Source organism: Rutidosis leptorrhynchoides, chromosome 3, assembly GCF_046630445.1.
Source record: "Rutidosis leptorrhynchoides isolate AG116_Rl617_1_P2 chromosome 3, CSIRO_AGI_Rlap_v1, whole genome shotgun sequence".
Lineage (NCBI taxonomy): Eukaryota > Viridiplantae > Streptophyta > Magnoliopsida > Asterales > Asteraceae > Rutidosis > Rutidosis leptorrhynchoides.
Genome location: NC_092335.1, coordinates 475,048,371 through 475,066,064, shown reverse-complemented (window position 1 = coordinate 475,066,064; position 17,694 = coordinate 475,048,371). Strand labels below are relative to the sequence as shown.

The following is a 17,694-nucleotide window of genomic DNA, read 5'->3' as shown; positions in this document are numbered from 1 at the left end:
AAAGGTAATATACGGAACAAGTAAACTGGATGTGTGCTTTCCGATACCGGGATAGCAGTGGATTACACGAACCTAAAAGTTTTTAGCCAAAATATTGATCCACAAATATATTTTGCAACACCGATGGTGGATCAAATCAGAAAACTTATCTAGGGTAAAATCTAGAATGAATTTTCAAAAGATCAAATGTTTTCATAAAGATCCAATTTCCTTAAGGATCTAAATTTTTATAGTCATGTGGGACTGTAAACCGCCTTTCAAATGTGCACTTTCCTTTGGAAACCGAAAGTAAATCGGCTATTTGATTGCAAGTGTCGTTGACCTAAACCCAAGGCAACTATGGATGACACACCCACCTTTAACCATGGTTCTATCGTTACTATCATTGTTCATATCGCCGTATCAAAATCACTGATGTATAAAGTGTGAAGAATAAAGAAGTGATTCGTGTGATGTATTTTATTTCAAGACTGTATTGCTTGAGGACAAGCAACGCTCAAGTGTGGGGATATTGATAAGGCTAAAAAGGAACATATATTTCATAGCATTATTCCCCAAGAAAGACAAGATTTTAGTTGCAATTGTTCCATTTTCAAGTAATAATCGTTTATATCAAATAAGTGCGAAGACAAAAGGCGAAAACGACGAATTGAAGACGGAAAGGTCCAAAAAGCTCAAATGTACAAGATACAATTAAAAAGGTTCAAATTATTGATGAAGAACGTCTAAAAATGACAAGAGTACGAGTTACAAAACGCAAAGTACACGATATAAAATAGTACGAAAGGACGTTCGAAAATCCGGAACCGGGACATGAGTCAACTCTCAACGCTCGACGCAACGGTGTAAAAATTACGAGTCAACTATGCACAAGAATAAAATATAATATTTAAATAATTCATAATAAGAATAATATTAAATAATAAAAAGTTGTTAATTGAGCATAGTTCAGGGGTCATAAATGAAAATTCAAATTTATAATTTGCCTATAAAAGGCAATGTTTTCGTTCAGTTTTAGGTACCCCCTTTCAACCCCAATTCTATCTATCTCTCTTCTCTGTAACGTATAACATAAATAAATAATTTTAATTTTAATTTTAATTTTAATAATTTAGTTATGGTACGAATAATTTACGGGTTTTAAGTCAGAACTCTGTCCGTGCAACGCTACGCGATTAATCACCACTGTAAGCTATGTTCTTCCTTTTTAATTTAATGTCTCGTAACTAAGTTATTATTATGCTTATTTGAGCCGAAGTAATCGTGATGTTGGACTATATTAAGACGGGACTATTGGATTTTGTACCATAATTAAGGTTTGGGCAAAAGACCGACACTTGTGGAAATTGGACTATTGACTATTAATAGATGGGGGGGTATTGTCTAATTGAGTGACAACTCATTGGAGTCTGTCGAACCTATCTTCAAATTAATTATCCTAATAATTAATAATGATTATGGTTGTCCTATTTAGTGACGTTCATATGGAATCTATTATAATCATTTAATTAATTATTCGGGTTGGGTAATTGATTATTCAAACTGATCAAGTGGGTAAATTAATATTCATATCTAATCAAAACAGGGGTGGATTACATACAGTGATAACTGGTGTAATTGTTGACAGAAGTGATAACTGCGTCACAGTTTAAATCCTTAATTAGTTGGAATATTTGACTTCGGGTATAAAAGTAATTTGACGAGGACACTCGCACTTTATATTTATGACCGATGGACTATTATGGACAAAAACCAGATAGGTATCAAATAAACCATGACAAAGGACAATTAACCCGAGTAACAATTAATTAAAATCAAAACGTTAAACATCATGATTACGGAAGTTTAAATAAGCATAACCCTTTTATTTCATATTCTATCGCAATTTTATTTATTGTTATTTTATTTATCGTCATTTATATATTTTACGCACTTTAATTATTGTCATTTATCTTTACGCTTAAAAATATAAAATCGACAAACCGGTCATTAAACGGTAAAAAACCCCCTTTTATAATAATATTACTACTTATATATATATATATATATATATATATATATATATATATATATATATATATATATATATTTATATAAATATAGTTTTATAAAAATATAGTACGTAATCACTAGCTCCCTGTGGAACGAACCGGACTTACTAAAAACTACACTACTCTACGATTAGGTACACTGCCTATAGTGTTGTAGCAAGGTTTAGGTATATCCCATCCGTAAATTAATAAAACTTGTGTCATATTTTGTAGTATTTTGTATTAAAAATAATACTATTTCGTACCCTCACGCTACAACATCAGGACTGTATGGCGCAGATGCCTTACCAGTGTTGGATGACGTTCTGAGTTTATACCATGTATGAGTCCGAAAATCTGTTGCTCTGGTTTGAGATCTGGTATGCGCAGACACTCATTAGTATATCTTGTGAGAAATTCACCCAAAGATTCCTTGGATTTCTGCACAATATCATGACATTCAATATGAGTGCATTTGCGTGGCCTCTGATTCTGATATTGCAGCAAGAATTTCGTCCGCAGGTCCATAAACCCAGCTATACTACCCGCCGGCAGCTTATTAAACCATTCACGAGCAATACCCTGCAGTGTCATTGGAAATATCTGACACGCAACCGGATCCACCCAACCTTGAGTGCGCATTGCGCCTTCAAAACGCTGTAAGAAGTCATCTGGATCAGTTAAGCCATTGTAAGTACCTAACGTATGAGGTATCAAAAGTTGTTGGTAGCTCAAAAGGTGGTTTAACCGGGTCACCTTTGAGTCCTGCGAAGAAACGCCTCATCATATCCTGAACAAAATCAGGTTGTGAAAACAGGTGAACCATGTCGGGAGGTGCCGCCTGCATAAATTGGACTGCGAGATTCGCCTGCCCCTGAATATTTTGCCATGGCTGCCCTGGCGTCTGCGGATACAACCAAGGCTGATTTGGAAAAGAAGGCAGGCTTGCAGGCGCAGAGTATACGGGTATCTGAAAAGGTGCCGAAACCTGTGGCGCAGATGCCTGCGAGACCTGAGGATATGCCGCTATAAGCCCAACCGTACTTTGCTGTTCTGCGGTTATCGGCGTCCAATGAGAATTGGCATCCGGAATGACACCGAACCCCGAACTATTAAGTAATGCCTGCGCATCCGTAGGAGTCAAAAACTGCGAAATTGGACGCGGTGGTTGCCAAGGTTGCAGCGGTGTAAACGATGAATTCTGCTGCACACTCTGTGTCTGCAGAGGGATTGAAACCGTGGTACTATAAATAGGTACCTGGCCGCAGCATACTACGTGCGAGCCTACTGTTTCACCGCTAGTGCCTACCAAGATGACCCTTGGATCCACTTCGGAAAAATCCAACCGCGTGGTGGTAACTGGCGAGTTTGCCCTTGGCGGTGTAATCCCATCTGGATATATCGGCTTATACCTCTGAAAAGGCTCGCCAGATACAGGTGGAAGATAAGGCGCGTATCCCGCCCCTGTAGTCATAGCCTGCGTATGCTGACTGCCAGATGGTGTGTTTTGATTATCCGTTTGAGTACGTTCCGACGAGTCCCCGGAAGTCATGATACTGTTAAAAGAAAAAATTCAAAAATAAATTTCGTGAATAATAAGCCTTATAATTCAAAACCTTTTAAAAGAAAAAGTAATTAAACGGTCTTGAATTAATTCGGCTCTCTATGAAAGCACCACTTGATCATGCATGTTTTCACCATAGGGTTTAACATGCCTGCTCAGTACGTTGGTGGGGTTTAAGGATCTTAGAACAAGGCTATCCGGTCCGGCTACCGTGAATAACCCTGGCTGACATGACGATGTCGGCGGGGTGGCCAAGTGATTAAGTCCACCTTCGATAGCGGTCGCTGATCAGAAGGCCCCAAATAAGGTTGTAGGTGCTAGCTTAATGAAGAACTAACCTGTTAACCTTGAAGAGACGGAGAATGATGCTTAATTACGTAAGACGTGTGGCAGATGGTAGTTACGTAATGTGATGATCTTTAGAATGATAGTTAGGGTTTGTATATATAGGCAAACCCTAATTCTAGAACCATCCGAGATAATGGCAATCCTTTCCATAACGAACTCCCCCGAATCACGGATGTAATTATGGAAAAGATATTTACTTGATAGCCAAGTAATCGCTGTACCGGGAACAAAGGCATTAGATACGAATCCGCATACCGCATAACGCACATGAGCACACGCATACCGCATAACGCACATGAGCACACGCATGCGGGTTGCGGTATCATTATTCACAAATGTATTAAAGCTCCATCACTACGTATTACAATTGAAACTCATAAGCTTAACATAAATTCAAGATCCAATTCTGTTTTTTTCTGGAAGAGTGAAAATATGAAGATCGATCCTTGAATATATACAATCCTTGAGAGAAATTTACACACTTGCACTTTCGTTGGTTTCGTACATAAGTGTGCATATTAAGTACACACTTGCACTAAAGAGTTAAACGGGTAGATGCATGGGTTTCGGTGAGGATATGCATATTAAGTACTCATTTCGTTTAAAAGAAAAACCGTTACTATTTTTGTTTGTGTCAAAAATATTGTCATTTACCCTAATTAACAATAAAAATCACCAAAGTTCTAATAATGTCTTTTTTATATATTGGAAATGTGATATTGAATATGACAACTAAGACCATTTGTTACGGTAAGTGTAATTGTTGTAGTGTTGTGGGAGGATCTCTGCTGACGTGACATTGTTGTAGGATTGAGGGAGCACGGTAATAAATTTAAAAAAATTAACGTTTATAAAGATTACAATAAGGACTTCTAATTAACGAGATGACTTTAGGTGAACATATGATATTTTTTTCATTTTTAGATTATTCAAAGAAAATTAACGTTTATAAAGATTTATTTTTTAAGATTACAATAAGAACTTCAAATTAATGAGATGACTTTAAGTAAACATATGATATTTTTGACTTTTAGAATATTTAAAGAGAATTAATATTTTATACTCGAAATGTGGTACATATGATGAACCTTGGTTCTAATCGGGAGCAAAGCTTAAGCTTCGTCCTTGGTTCCAATCTATATTTGTTAATAATGATATTTACATATATAAATGTGTGAGTTTTCCCACACCCATATTGTTTACTACGAGTTTCTACTCCAAAGAATCAAGGGGGTTTGGGTCTGAAGCCTATGCAAGAGTGGAATGATGTTCTTTTTATTAAACAATTGTGAAAATTAATTGAAAAGAAGGAATCTTTATGGTATAATTGGGTGAATCTTGTAAAGTTAAAAGGGAAATTCATTTAGGAAATTGAGGATAAACAAAGTGACCGTTGGGGTTGGAAGCAACTGTTGTTATTAAGAGATAGAGTCGGGAATCATGTAGTTGAAGACATTGATGGCAGTGTCAAGTGGATTATAAACAAAGGTAACAAAGTACCTTACAAAACATGTCAAGCATGGGTTGATCTTACAGCAAGTACCATAACTGTTCTCTAGCATCATGTTGTATGGTTTCCTCAAGCAAATCCTAAACATGCATTCATAATGTGGCTTGCTGTTAAAGAAAGGTTAACAACACAGGACAAGTTAATGAAATGGTATCCTAGTAAATCATTCAAATGTGCTCTTTGTGATAAAGAAGAGGATTCTATAAGTCATTTATTCTTTGGATATGAGTTTTCAAAAAAAGTATGGAGTGAATTGAAGAAATTTCTGATTTTTAGAGGCTTACCAGGTAATCTTCAGGGCATTGTCAATATGCTTGCAGGTTTCCCCTTTAGATGTCAAATTTGGGATGTTATTAATCGTCTTACTGTCGATGCTGATGTGTATCATATCTGGCAAGAAAGGAACTGTCGTATTTTCAAATGAAATCAAAGATCTGAAGTGGATTTGATTCATTGCATTGTTGATGGTATTCGCCTAAAATTAACAACCCTAAAAGTGAGAGGGTCTGCTTCAATTGCGTTAGCTGCGAAGAATTGGAAGATGGGATTGATAGAAGGCAGATTGAAGATCCAGGATGAGTGATTTTGCTTCTTTCATTATTCTAGGGCTGTGTTTGTTTAGTCCTATGTTTTAGATTTTCTTGTCATTTTTTGTAATTAGGGTTATGGATATTCCCTGGCCCATGTATTTATTTTGGTATCAATAAAACTTTATTTTGGAAAAAAAAATATTGTTTACGATGAAACTCGAATTAATAATTTCAAAGTTAATGAGACTCTTTAACAAAGCTGAGTCACAAGAGCTTTTGGTATGTGTGAGTTTCATTATTTGTTATCTATTAATTTTGATTTTATCTTACTTCAAGGAGAAACTATATAATTGAAGCATACTCCGTACATAACATGTGACTTAACTCGTACGATTTAAAATTAAAATGATAGAGAGCTACGAGTATTAACTATATATAGGTGATCATGGTTAATCATATGATGTAGTAATTCTCAACTTAGCTCGAAATAAACCTTTTTAGTGACAACTACATTGTTTAGGTTATCAATAATTCAAAAGCGGCGATAATTATCAGAGCATAAAGAAATTAAAATTTAACTTTGTTTAGGTTTATTGTATATTCATTACGATCTAACAACTGTTGATAAGTTAGGTTATGTGCGCTACTAATTTTTACATTTCAACAGCGACACATTTTTCATTTAGAAAAGTGATATTTTCACAATCAAATTTAAAAAATTCACTATGAAAGCGCATTATTAAACAAGTATATAATGCATAATTGTCGCTGATTATCAAACATAATGTTTAAAACATCAATTCTCAACTTAATGTTTAAAACATCAATTCTCTATCACTAATTTTTTTTGTTTGGCTAAAATAACGACGACTATTAAAGTACATAACGCTTCCATCGATAAATGAAGAATCCCGAGAACCGTTACATTCAAACCATGACCATTAAGACTCGAACAAAGTAAACTAGTAAGAACTAACAAAACAAAAGCGAGCTAACTCGACGCTAGCCTAAACGAATGACGTCAACCAAAACTAAAACTAACCAACTGAAAGCTAACAACAAAAGAGCCGGCGACATGCATCAGCAATCAAACAACTAAATCAAAAACCAACAGATACAATGCGGATCAATCAACCAGTTTTTGATATACCGTTACGATTCTTTTTATCTGGGCGCGACATCATCCCATCAACCTTGTCAATGTGAACACCTTTGTTACTCTGCGAAACAAAAGAATATGATAAAACGTTGTATGACTTGTCACTAATAAGGGTTCCCAAACATGGTGAAATCACGCTATGATTTTGTCAAGAAAAAAAAAACATTTGACTGAAGAATTTGAGGTGCCCGCCGTCTCGCAACACGAACCCATCCTTGAACTCGTATACATGTTTAGACAAAACTAGTTTTCGAACCCTCGCTTCGCGCCGGGGTTCGGTTTTCATGTATTTTATTGCGTTTAGTTTGTAAAATTATTTCGTGACTAATGATGATGTCGTTGAAGCGCAACTCGAGTCGAACTAAAAGGTATAACCCACGAAAGATTTAAATGTTATTTTAAATTAACAATATATGTGCATCTCCCCGTTTCGCTATGAAATTTTCAACTTTTCAAAATTTAACGCAAAATCAACATGTATGAAAAATACCTCAAATATTTAGTATTTTTTAAAAAGCGTCCGTTTTGCATATAGTTAGTGACGTCGTGTTCCTAAAATTATTTTGAGTTGAACGATGGTGTCGGAAAAATTTAACTCGTTGCGAGCGAGAATATATGACCCGTTATTTGGGTGGAGTTTATTTAAGATTTTTTGTGAAAATAGTAATTTGACAGTTTACCCCCCTATTTGGGGGGTCGTTTTGATTTTTTTTAAAAAGTGTAGGGGCTTTATTTGTGTAATGAAAATTAGTTAAATTTTAAAAAAAAATACAAAAATATCCATGATTACTATTCACCGTTTTTCTGTATTAGATAGTATAGCAAAGTAATAGTACTAATAGTAATAGTAATAAATGACACAAACCAGCGGAATCTTAACTCTGTCACAACTGTCGGTTTGTCACATGTCAAGTACTCCAATAAGGTTAACAGGGTCAAAACTTACAGAAACCAACTGAACAAACTGACATAATCCAAGGACTATAATTGTAACAATTCTATAATTATGGTACTCACTTACACAAAAAGATAACATTAAAATGCTGGCATCTTATTTTGCATACGTGCCCCCAGCTCATTCCCGCACGCAATATTATCACACACAGAAACCAATTAACCCCCAATCCAGATTAGCTTACAACTTTCTCTCCACAAGGTACAAGTCATAAAGCAACAATTAATCTGTACTTTATCATTTACTTATCTGGAAAATAATTCCAGCCTGTAATCTCCCTGTCTTGCTCATTATCTCTCTGTACGTCTAAATAAATGAATAATATATATGCACACACGATTAACAATTTAGAAATTAGGTTTTCAAATTGCTCCAAATTAAGTTTTTAAAATTGATCCAAATCTAACTCTTCAAGGACGCAATGGATCCGTGTCCTTACGTGCGAATTCTCGTCGGAAGTTTAGGTTTAAAGTCCACCAGCGCCGGCGCCGGAAGTAGTCCGGCAATTGCCGGTTACTGCAAAATCAAGCTGAAGAACTACCCTACGCAAATTGCAGAGATCAATTTAGTTGCCGATGGTGATGTAAATCAAGTGAACGATCAAGTTCAAGCGTGTTTTAATTTTAAGAAGTCGGAGTTTGATAAAGTTGTTGATAAATCTAACAGCGTGTTGAAAATTGAAGTTTATTCGGGTCGGGTCAAGAGTAAATCTGTGTGTGGATTCGGGTCGGGTAAGCTTTTGGGAGTTGTGACGGTGAGTTTGAAGTCTGAGGTTAATGAGAGGGGGTCTGTCGTCGTACGAAACGGATGGGTTGGGATTGGTGACCGTGGTACGAAAAGTTCGGTTCAGTTGCATTTGACTATTCGGGTCGAACGCGACCCGAGATTTGTATTTGAGTTTGATGGAGAACCCGAATGTAGCCCACAAGTATTTCAAGTCAATGGGAATGTTCGTCAAGCTGTTTTCACTTGCAAATTCAGTTTCAGAAATAGCAGAGAGCATAATTTGAGATCTGAGTAAGTTAAATTTTTTTTTTATTATTTTTTTAAAAGTTTATCATGCACTCTAAGTGTTTGATGAAATGCCTGAATGAAATTTAATCTGATAGAGTTTTTTTTTTTTTTAAATAGGTCATCGATATCGGAATTAAAAGAATCTAAAACCTGGTTAGGTTCGATACGAGGTGATAAAGAAAAACCGGTGAACGAGCGAAAAGGGTGGTCAATTACGATCCATGATTTATCCGGGTCACCTGTTGCTATGGCGTCAATGGTTACACCGTTTGTTCCATCAAACGGGTCAAACAGTGTCAGCGCATCGAACCCAGGTGCTTGGCTCATTTTGAGACCGGGCCACAGCACCTGGAAACCGTGGGGCCGTTTAGAGGTCTGGAGGGAGTCTAAAGATAAAGACTCGCTTGGTTACCGGTTCGAGCTTTTACCTGACGCAGCGGTTAGTGGGCCCGACCCGGTAACATTAGCGAATTCGAGTATAAATTTGAAAACGGGTGGAAAGTTTACGATAGATGTTTGTAACGGGAGTTCACCGATGTCTACACCGAATGGTAGTTTCGGGTCTGCTTCCGGATCGGGTTCGGATTCTGAATTGGGGTCATGGGCGCATTTGATATATCAAGGTTTTGTGATGTCATCAACGGTGGGTGGTGGTGGGGGAAAGTGTAGTAAACCGGAGGTTGAGGTTGGGGTTCAGCACGTCACTTGCACGGAGGATGCAGCTGCCTTTGTTGCATTGGCAGCTGCCATGGATTTGAGTGTGGATGCTTGCCAGCCGTTTTCTAGAAAACTCCGAAAGGAGTTGAGGCATGACGGAGAATAGTTGTTGATTTTTTATTTTGTTTTTTGTTTTTTAATTTAATTTTTGTGCCGTTTTTGAATATTCTAGAAGGAGAGTGTACAGTCTTTTTTTGGATGGTGTGATGAGATTATTGTTTGTACAGATGTTTTTGAAGGAGGGGATGATTCTCACACACACTTTTTTGATCCTCACACACCTATTTTAACCTTTTAATCTTCTAATAATAATCAATTGGTGTGTGAGGATCAAAAAAATGTGTGTGAGAATCATCTCCCTTTGAAGAAACCAATTTTACATGGTTTGATTATTGAATTCTTGATTTTGAGGTTGAATGTTGCAATGTTCTCCGTATAAGTTAGTTTCGTTTTGAATATCTTTTACATCATATCATAGTTATTACACTTTGGAACTAACGAGTTGGGGAGTCCACGTTTCGCGCCGGGTACTCTGTTTTGAATGCAAGTTAAAAAAAAAATTTGATCTATTTTGTAAAAAATAATTTTTTTCGACATCTAACATTGAAGGGTTGTTCCTTTTGTGAAAATTGCTTCTTTTAGCGTTTCTTTTTTTTTAAAAGTTAATTTATCTATTTTGTAAAAAAGAATATTTTTCGACATCTTTTGGTAGCATTGAAGGGTTTTTCCTTATATGAATGTTGCCTCTTTTATCGTTGAGGAACAAAAAAAAAAAGGTAGTTGATTTTTTTGTAAAAAAGAATTTTTTTTTTTCGACATCTTTTGGTAATATTGAAGGGTTGGTTCTTTTACGAAAGTTGCTTCTTTTATCGTTGAAGACAAAAAAAAAAAAGGTGAAATAACAAAAATATCCTTGGTTACTATTGATGAATAATGCTACAGGATTTTGTCTTTTAGATACTATAAATAATGCTACAGGATTTTATCTTTTAGATACTATAAATAATGCTAATTAGGTTGTAGTTTGAGTGTAAAAATGAAATGATAAATAAAATAAGTTGAAAATATAAGGATTTAATTCTAGAAACCAAGGTGTGGGGTAACACATTTTCTAAATGCAACACAGAACATCTAAAAAAACATTCTTTTTGGACAATTGGATAGATTGTGTGTTGTTATGTATAACATGTATCTATAGCTCAATCCATTCATATCCATTCATAAGTTTAATTGGTTCAAGATAACCAATGCATTTGTATTTTGTCCTTCCCCTCCGTCCAAAATCAAAAAACGTTGTACTATCTTTTTGATCGTCCTCGCGCGCTCCATTTCTTTCGATACTGTACAAGATGAAGGTTGTAAGTGTGTGTTTGTGAGTCCATGTGTTTGTGCTACCATAAGGTAAGAACGCCAATTCTTCATTTATGATAATAAGTGGTCAAGACATTGATAAATAATACGTGTTTTAACTATTATATTTTTTTTTAAAAAGCAAACTTTCATTAAAACACCACAATTACATAATTACAAGATCCCGAACACGAACTCTATGTTGGTTACAAAGACATACACATAAAGAAGAAACAAGGGAAGCATCCCTCACGTTGCGGAGTGAGCAACACGCTAGCCACAATCCCTTGGTTAGAAATCCAATTTAACCACTCAAAATTAGCATTCTTGCATCTTCTCGAAATCCAATCATAAGACATTACTTGAATCTCATTGAAGACATTTGGAATACTGACACACTTGTTGTTGAAAACCTTTTGATTTCTATATTTCCAAATCCAATAGAAAACTATCCAACGTACTGCTTGCCAAATATGAATCCTTAAATCCGAATTGAAAGCCGAATTATTACCGGAGAATAAGTCATCTAAACTCAAGGGAGATGAGTCAAGTTTCCACCATGAAAAAATCTGAGTCCATAGATCATTAGCGAAACTGCATGTCCTCAAAGTATGCTTCACGGATTCGATATCCCCATCACAAATGGGACATCGAACGTTGTCAAGATCGATGCCACGCTTGTCTAGTTCTACCCTTACCGGAATCCTCCCAAGTCTAGCTCGCCAAATAAAAAGTTCGATTTTTCTTGGAACAAGGTGGTTTTTGAATGTAGCCAAACCGGAACGCTCGACCGTAAGAAACTTGTTTTAACTATTATATACATTCATTTTTCTAGTAAAAAGATGCAAAATCATATACACACGTATAAATCGAGTGATATACCTTTACCATTTTTTTAATAAATTCATGAAATTTGTACATTAACATATGATCTGTACACACAAACAATTCACTACGTTTAGTGGATTTTGGTCAATTTATTACAAGCAATAAAAAATAGGAAGATAATATATGTCTTTTAACTATATAAAATTTTAAAGTCTTCATGAATGAGATGAGGAGGGTATGAATGGAAGACAGAGCATAGTTTGGTTGGAGTTGGTATTATCCAATACATTAAGACAGGTGGTCCTCATCCTATCACTATCAACCTTATTAAAGTGCTCATCAATCGAACAACTATTTTTTTAAATTATAATTTTTTAGTTAAGGATATAATGTCAAAACAATTAAATATAATTTTAGAATTTTCTTTTTGCACTGGTACACCGTACCAACACCTAACTTTGTAGACACTACCAAGTACCAACATTCTCCACAAATCGTACGTGCATTGAATCTAAGTTTTCATTATTTAGTTGTTGATATTATTCATCTGTTTAAGTTTATAGATTATCATCATAAGATTTATCAGAGTTTATAAAATCAAAATATCAATCTATAATCACTTTCGTAAATTTATAAAATTGTTATTTGTTTCACATGTCACGGGTTAAAAAAGGACAAGCAAACAAGATTAGGCTATCAAGAGATCAGTGACATTGGGCTATGTAAGATATCGGTTGATTGCGCTGAACAGGATTTGAGCCTTCTAGGTTAAGCAGTTGGTTGGGCTAATCAGCAAAAGGGAGGTGACCTTACATCATCATTTTTACCTATACATTTCAGTACTTCAATATCAGAATGTAGTATAGCATAATGCTACTATAAAACATATTTAGTAATGTTTGGTTCAAAAAAGGGATCTTCTTAGCAAAATTGCAAAAACGTATAGATATTCATAAGATTCATTTAACAGAGCAATAATTGTGGGACGATGTGGTAACATGGACCTATGAAATGTTAAAGCCGCATTTTCCTTTGTAAGCAACGTCTTAAAATTGCGTTAGCTTCGTAAGTTTCAACTAGAGATTATAACAAAGAATTCTTTGTAACTTGCCATGATAATAACAGGTTTCAAAACAATCTCCCTGAAGAATGTTATCTTTCACAGTAATGATTCCATAAAAGAATTTTTTATCTCTACAGTTTATTATGTCCCTTGTGAGTTGTGATCTTGTTATCGTGGTAGACTATTTCCAGGAATAATATTTAATAATGTTTCTGATAACAACTCGTAAAACTGTTCTTGGAAAGGGAACTCGTCACTGAATTCACGGACAAGAATATTGAGATAATGTTCTTATGTACCTTCTTCGTAATTTTAACAACTAGACGATGTTCTCTATCCTTTTCCAATATTGTAGTTCCAATATATGCTTTTCGTGAGGCTTAATTACTGTCACATTTGCACGTTAATTGCTTTTTGCACCATAAAGTTCTAGTTCCTCAGAAAGGTACTTGTTATTAACGTCTGATCCTTTTTTCATCTTTTCTAATCCAACTAAAAAGAATTTCGCAGGTCGTATGCATTATAAAAAGACCTTCGGTGAAGTTCAAAAGGATCAACCCATTTGACCCATTCCCGGCTCCCCAAAAAACTACTTTGATCTTACTCGTTTGAGGTATAACATAAATGAACTAAATTGAAACTTATACACTAATCAATTGCTATATTGTATCACTATTAGTATTGATAAACAGAGGGAGGGACGACCTTATCTAGGCGCGGGTTCTATACCCGCGGGTGGAGTAGTGACTTCCTTCTAATCTAGGGTACGAGGAATGATTGTCTACACTCACCTCCCCCATACCCCACTTTCGTTGGATTGGGTATTGTTGTTGTATTAGTATTGATAATATTTTAAAATGGTACAAAACATGATGATTATAGAGTTTGATAACAGAAACATCCTGAGAATCAAACTTATCCTACTAAATAATGTACAACAGGTTATATTCCACTTCTATATGAAAACCATCAGCAACAAACGGTGCTATTCAGTTTCGTACCTTAATTTACTTAAATATGCGATGAATAAATCATTCCAAGTATCTGTAATCCCAGGTAAGCACCAGTGCATACAATCATCGTGTTTCTTTCCACCAGCAGAAGAAGGATGTGCATCTGCTCTAAACTCACTCATACGTGTTATATCCAGTAACCGAAAAGCAGTACCTTTAATGGCTTCGTATATGTGGTCGTTCACAACACGTGTTTCCACATTCGTTCCATTGTTTTGCACAGAAAAGAACTGTTCAACCTGAATGAGACACAAAGAGAAAAAAATTCAACTTGGCAGTCACATATTTGCATGCTAAAGGGATAAGTGAACCCTATGCTTTTATTTGCATACGATATAAAGTACAAATTTTAAGCTACGTCGGTAGATGCTAAGACTCTAGTATTTTACCTCCGCTGAAGATAATGGCTGCAAACGTGAGCAGGAACCACCTTCATCCCAGTCACCACCTTCAAAATGCCGAGGAGATTGAGTGCGAAAAAATAGAACTGTCCCTGGTCTCGCCTTTTCTTCCACATATGATATCTACATGTAAACATATAAATAAATATAATATAATATAACACGATTCGAATATGAGTAGACATGCAACTCTGCTTTGTAAACTTTCATTTCAACCAGAAATACATGTAACTGCTCATATGATTAGTTCAAGATACAGTCACAATGATGTAAACTTTCCATCTCAATCAATGATACAATGTGTCATCAGTTACAAACAACTTTCTCTAACATCATGCTTACATTTGTTTTGAATTAGTTGCGGTTTTTACACTATATATTTACATAACATATTCTAGTTATAGCATAACTTAGCAATATTACGAGACCATTTGTCCAAATATTTTCATAACTAGAAACGAGTTATTAGCTCATATATATATATATATATATATATATATATATATATATATATATATATATATATATATATATATATATATATATATATATATGTATATATATATATATAAAAGAATGCCAAGCTAAGCCACACGAGCTTGTTTTCAGTAAATAACGATGCATTTTAAGAACTTCGACAGAGAGTAAAACATGCTTACCATGCGTTTTAAAACAAGATCAAGCCCGACATCAGGAGATAAAGGTGGTACAATCGGCTGACTGTTTTCATGGAAAAGCATAGGGGATTTTACAGGATCATACTTTGAAGGAGCCCACCACCTGAAATATATTATTCCAAATAATGGCGGTTAGAATCACATTAATCAAACCAAGAAATTAGTGTGCGAGTAATGTTATTTGTAAGAGGAACGAAATATCACCAGTGTCCAGTGTTAAATATGAGAATATTATGAAAACTTGGAGCTTCAGCCCATGTTGATTCTGGTATATCTACATCGACTCTATAGCCCTCCTTAAACCCGAGAGATTCCAGCTCACCGCCCTTACCATTGGCTGACCACCTATACAATAGTATAATCGATTGATGCAAGAGTCAGTTTTTAAGGTAGTAACAAACACTATTTAGTAGGGCTAGCTACACAAAAACATTCTTTATTAAACATTTTTATATAGAAAAAAAAAGCACAAGAATGTTGTCACGATAAACAAGATCCAATCTTTTCTGACTTCAAATTCATATAACCTTTTCTAACAAGATTTCAATAGATTTCAGTTGACAGTGAAGATCTAGGTAGACGGGTTTTTTTAATAACTGACTATGAGTTGACTTTTCTTCTGTCCTTCTAACGTTGACTGTACGACAGCACGTTGCCTAATACTAAAAGTTGACTTTTCAAACAAGTTAGGTTGATGGGCATATCTGCACTACACAATTGCATAATAATCTATTTATATCTGCCAAAGATAAGACTGAACCACTCTTCATCAACCACAACCTCTATGATATAAACAACTAGTCATTCTTACAGAGTTACAGGCTGGTAAGTTTTCATCGATGAAACATGACACACATAATATGTCACACTAAAAAAGCTTACCTACCGTAACGTGCCAACAGATTTGTGCGGTGATATGCTATTGTGAGGTTGTACTTAAGAAAAGTAAAGCCACGATCAGCTCCAGCAGGTCGCCACTTCTTTACTTCACCGGCAACACTTTTCAGAGAACAGAACAGAGAGACGAACATGTTCCTATTCAAGGAGTCACCAACAAACCCTGCGTTATAATAAGTTCATATAAGGTCTGCAAATAACATCTTAATCAGATTATAGGAGTCATAAGACTCATACAGTATATAGTCGATAACAAACGTGAAAAGTAACTGAAGCCATTTCTGTGGATATACGGCAAGCATCACAATTTCATCCTGCAACAATCGATTGGTATGTTTCACGTGTCGGATCTTATTAGCTTCCATTGGTTCGTTAGATTCTACAATGGTCCGTAATTTGTTGTTAGGAGTTAGCAATGTAATTGTGCAATGTATTTGGTTTGTTTTAGGTCTAGATCAATAGCATTGTCAAATAGACCCCAACGTCTTGTCAATCATGAGTTCAACCAATCACCAGTAGCAGCAGTGTCACCTAATTAACCTACTGAATCTATTCAATCTAACAACAAGCTCAATCATTCATTGAGATACATAAAAAGAACTGATAAGTTATTGGCATTGCTATATTACTGCTAATATCATATAAAACTATACGTATAATAAATATGATCTTACCGATACTAATATCTCTATGTGATTTGAGAAACCGAATCGGATCAAACGACGGAAGTGCACAGTGATTAGGTTGCCAGCGCCACTTCACAATCTCCGACGCACCGGATCTATTACCGGCAATACAATTCCATCCTTTATATATCTCTTTACATGTGTCATCATACCGTTGAGATCTGGCTGTTGGATCGTAAAACCACTTGCCGTCTGTGAAATCACATGATGAAGCAGATACAGCACCGTTATTGTTGTTACTTACAGGTACGTATTGTGGTATTGGAATGATGATTGGTGACGTGGAGGAAGTGAGGTAGTGAGAGGATAGGAGAAAGAGAGAGATGAGGGTGAGGATTGAGATGAAGAAGTAGAAATAGGTTGTTGAGGATGAAGAGGATGAAGAATGAGGTTTTTTTAAGTGGTGGTGGTGGTGGTGGTTTGATGCCATTTGTGGTGGTAGATTGGCAGTGTTCTCCGCCGTGGCGACGGTTGTGCGTGATTATAATTATCTGTTCAGTGAAATTGGGATGTTCAACTGCAATATGGAAATGTTAGTTTCATTACTTAATAGGCATGATAAAAAAATTGCAAAAAATTGATACCGAATCCGGAACCGGTACTAATATCGAAACAGAAATAGTGAGGACTCGATTTCACTTTGGGTTCTTGATTTGGGACGAGTTCGGTTTTGGTATCGGTATTGTACTAGTAAAATGAACATGAATTAATAAACGTGAGTGACTTTTTGATCAAAGTGAATTTTGTTGGGATTTTATATTAATGTTTATGTTTCCTCAAAAATCTAAACAAACGCAAACTATTTTCAAATTCATTTGTATAGTTAACGAACGAAAATTAATGAAAGTTTCACAAAGTAGTTAACGAAAGTCAATTTTCGGCTCCATTGGGTATAATACCGAAAAAACAGGTACCAAATGAAAACCAAAACCATTACCGCTTTTATAAAATG

The 17,694-nt window shown here is 35.4% G+C and overlaps 3 protein-coding genes across 3 annotated transcripts; 2 read left to right on the top strand and 1 right to left on the bottom strand.

Annotated features, from left to right (window-relative positions):
• Positions 1–5,549: 5,549 nt before the first annotated feature.
• On the top strand, positions 5,550–5,876 carry LOC139901683 (uncharacterized). Its single transcript, XM_071884362.1, has one exon. The coding sequence runs from the start codon at positions 5,550–5,552 to the stop codon at positions 5,874–5,876; it is 327 nt and encodes a 108-aa protein (XP_071740463.1).
• Positions 5,877–8,435: 2,559 nt separating this feature from the next.
• LOC139901681 (uncharacterized) lies at positions 8,436–10,060 on the top strand. Its single transcript, XM_071884361.1, has 2 exons — positions 8,436–9,113; positions 9,228–10,060. Exons 1-2 carry the CDS (start codon positions 8,518–8,520, stop codon positions 9,931–9,933), a joined length of 1,302 nt encoding a protein of 433 aa, XP_071740462.1. The 5' UTR covers positions 8,436–8,517; the 3' UTR covers positions 9,934–10,060.
• A 3,885-nt stretch (positions 10,061–13,945) lies between these two features.
• LOC139898132 (protein trichome birefringence-like 13) lies at positions 13,946–17,249 on the bottom strand. Its single transcript, XM_071880842.1, has 6 exons — positions 16,731–17,249; positions 16,042–16,219; positions 15,364–15,504; positions 15,142–15,262; positions 14,471–14,605; positions 13,946–14,320 (listed from the first exon to the last, which is right to left on the bottom strand). Exons 1-6 carry the CDS (start codon positions 17,170–17,172, stop codon positions 14,054–14,056), a joined length of 1,284 nt encoding a protein of 427 aa, XP_071736943.1. The 5' UTR covers positions 17,173–17,249; the 3' UTR covers positions 13,946–14,053.
• Between the last annotated feature and the right edge of the window lie 445 nt (positions 17,250–17,694).

Coding starts and splice junctions, on each gene's coding strand:
- LOC139901683 (XM_071884362.1), top strand. CDS start 5,550: ATGTGGCTTGCTGTTAAAGAAAGGTTAACAACACAGGACAAGTTAATG.
- LOC139901681 (XM_071884361.1), top strand. CDS start 8,518: ATGGATCCGTGTCCTTACGTGCGAATTCTCGTCGGAAGTTTAGGTTTA. Junction 9,114..9,227: donor GAGCATAATTTGAGATCTGA/GTAAGTTAAATT, acceptor TTTTTTAAATAG/GTCATCGATATCGGAATTAA.
- LOC139898132 (XM_071880842.1), bottom strand. CDS start 17,172: ATGGCATCAAACCACCACCACCACCACCACTTAAAAAAACCTCATTCT. Junction 15,505..16,041: donor CTGTTGGCACGTTACGGTAG/GTAAGCTTTTTT, acceptor ACTATTGTATAG/GTGGTCAGCCAATGGTAAGG. Junction 14,606..15,141: donor ATCTTGTTTTAAAACGCATG/GTAAGCATGTTT, acceptor GTTTACATGTAG/ATATCATATGTGGAAGAAAA.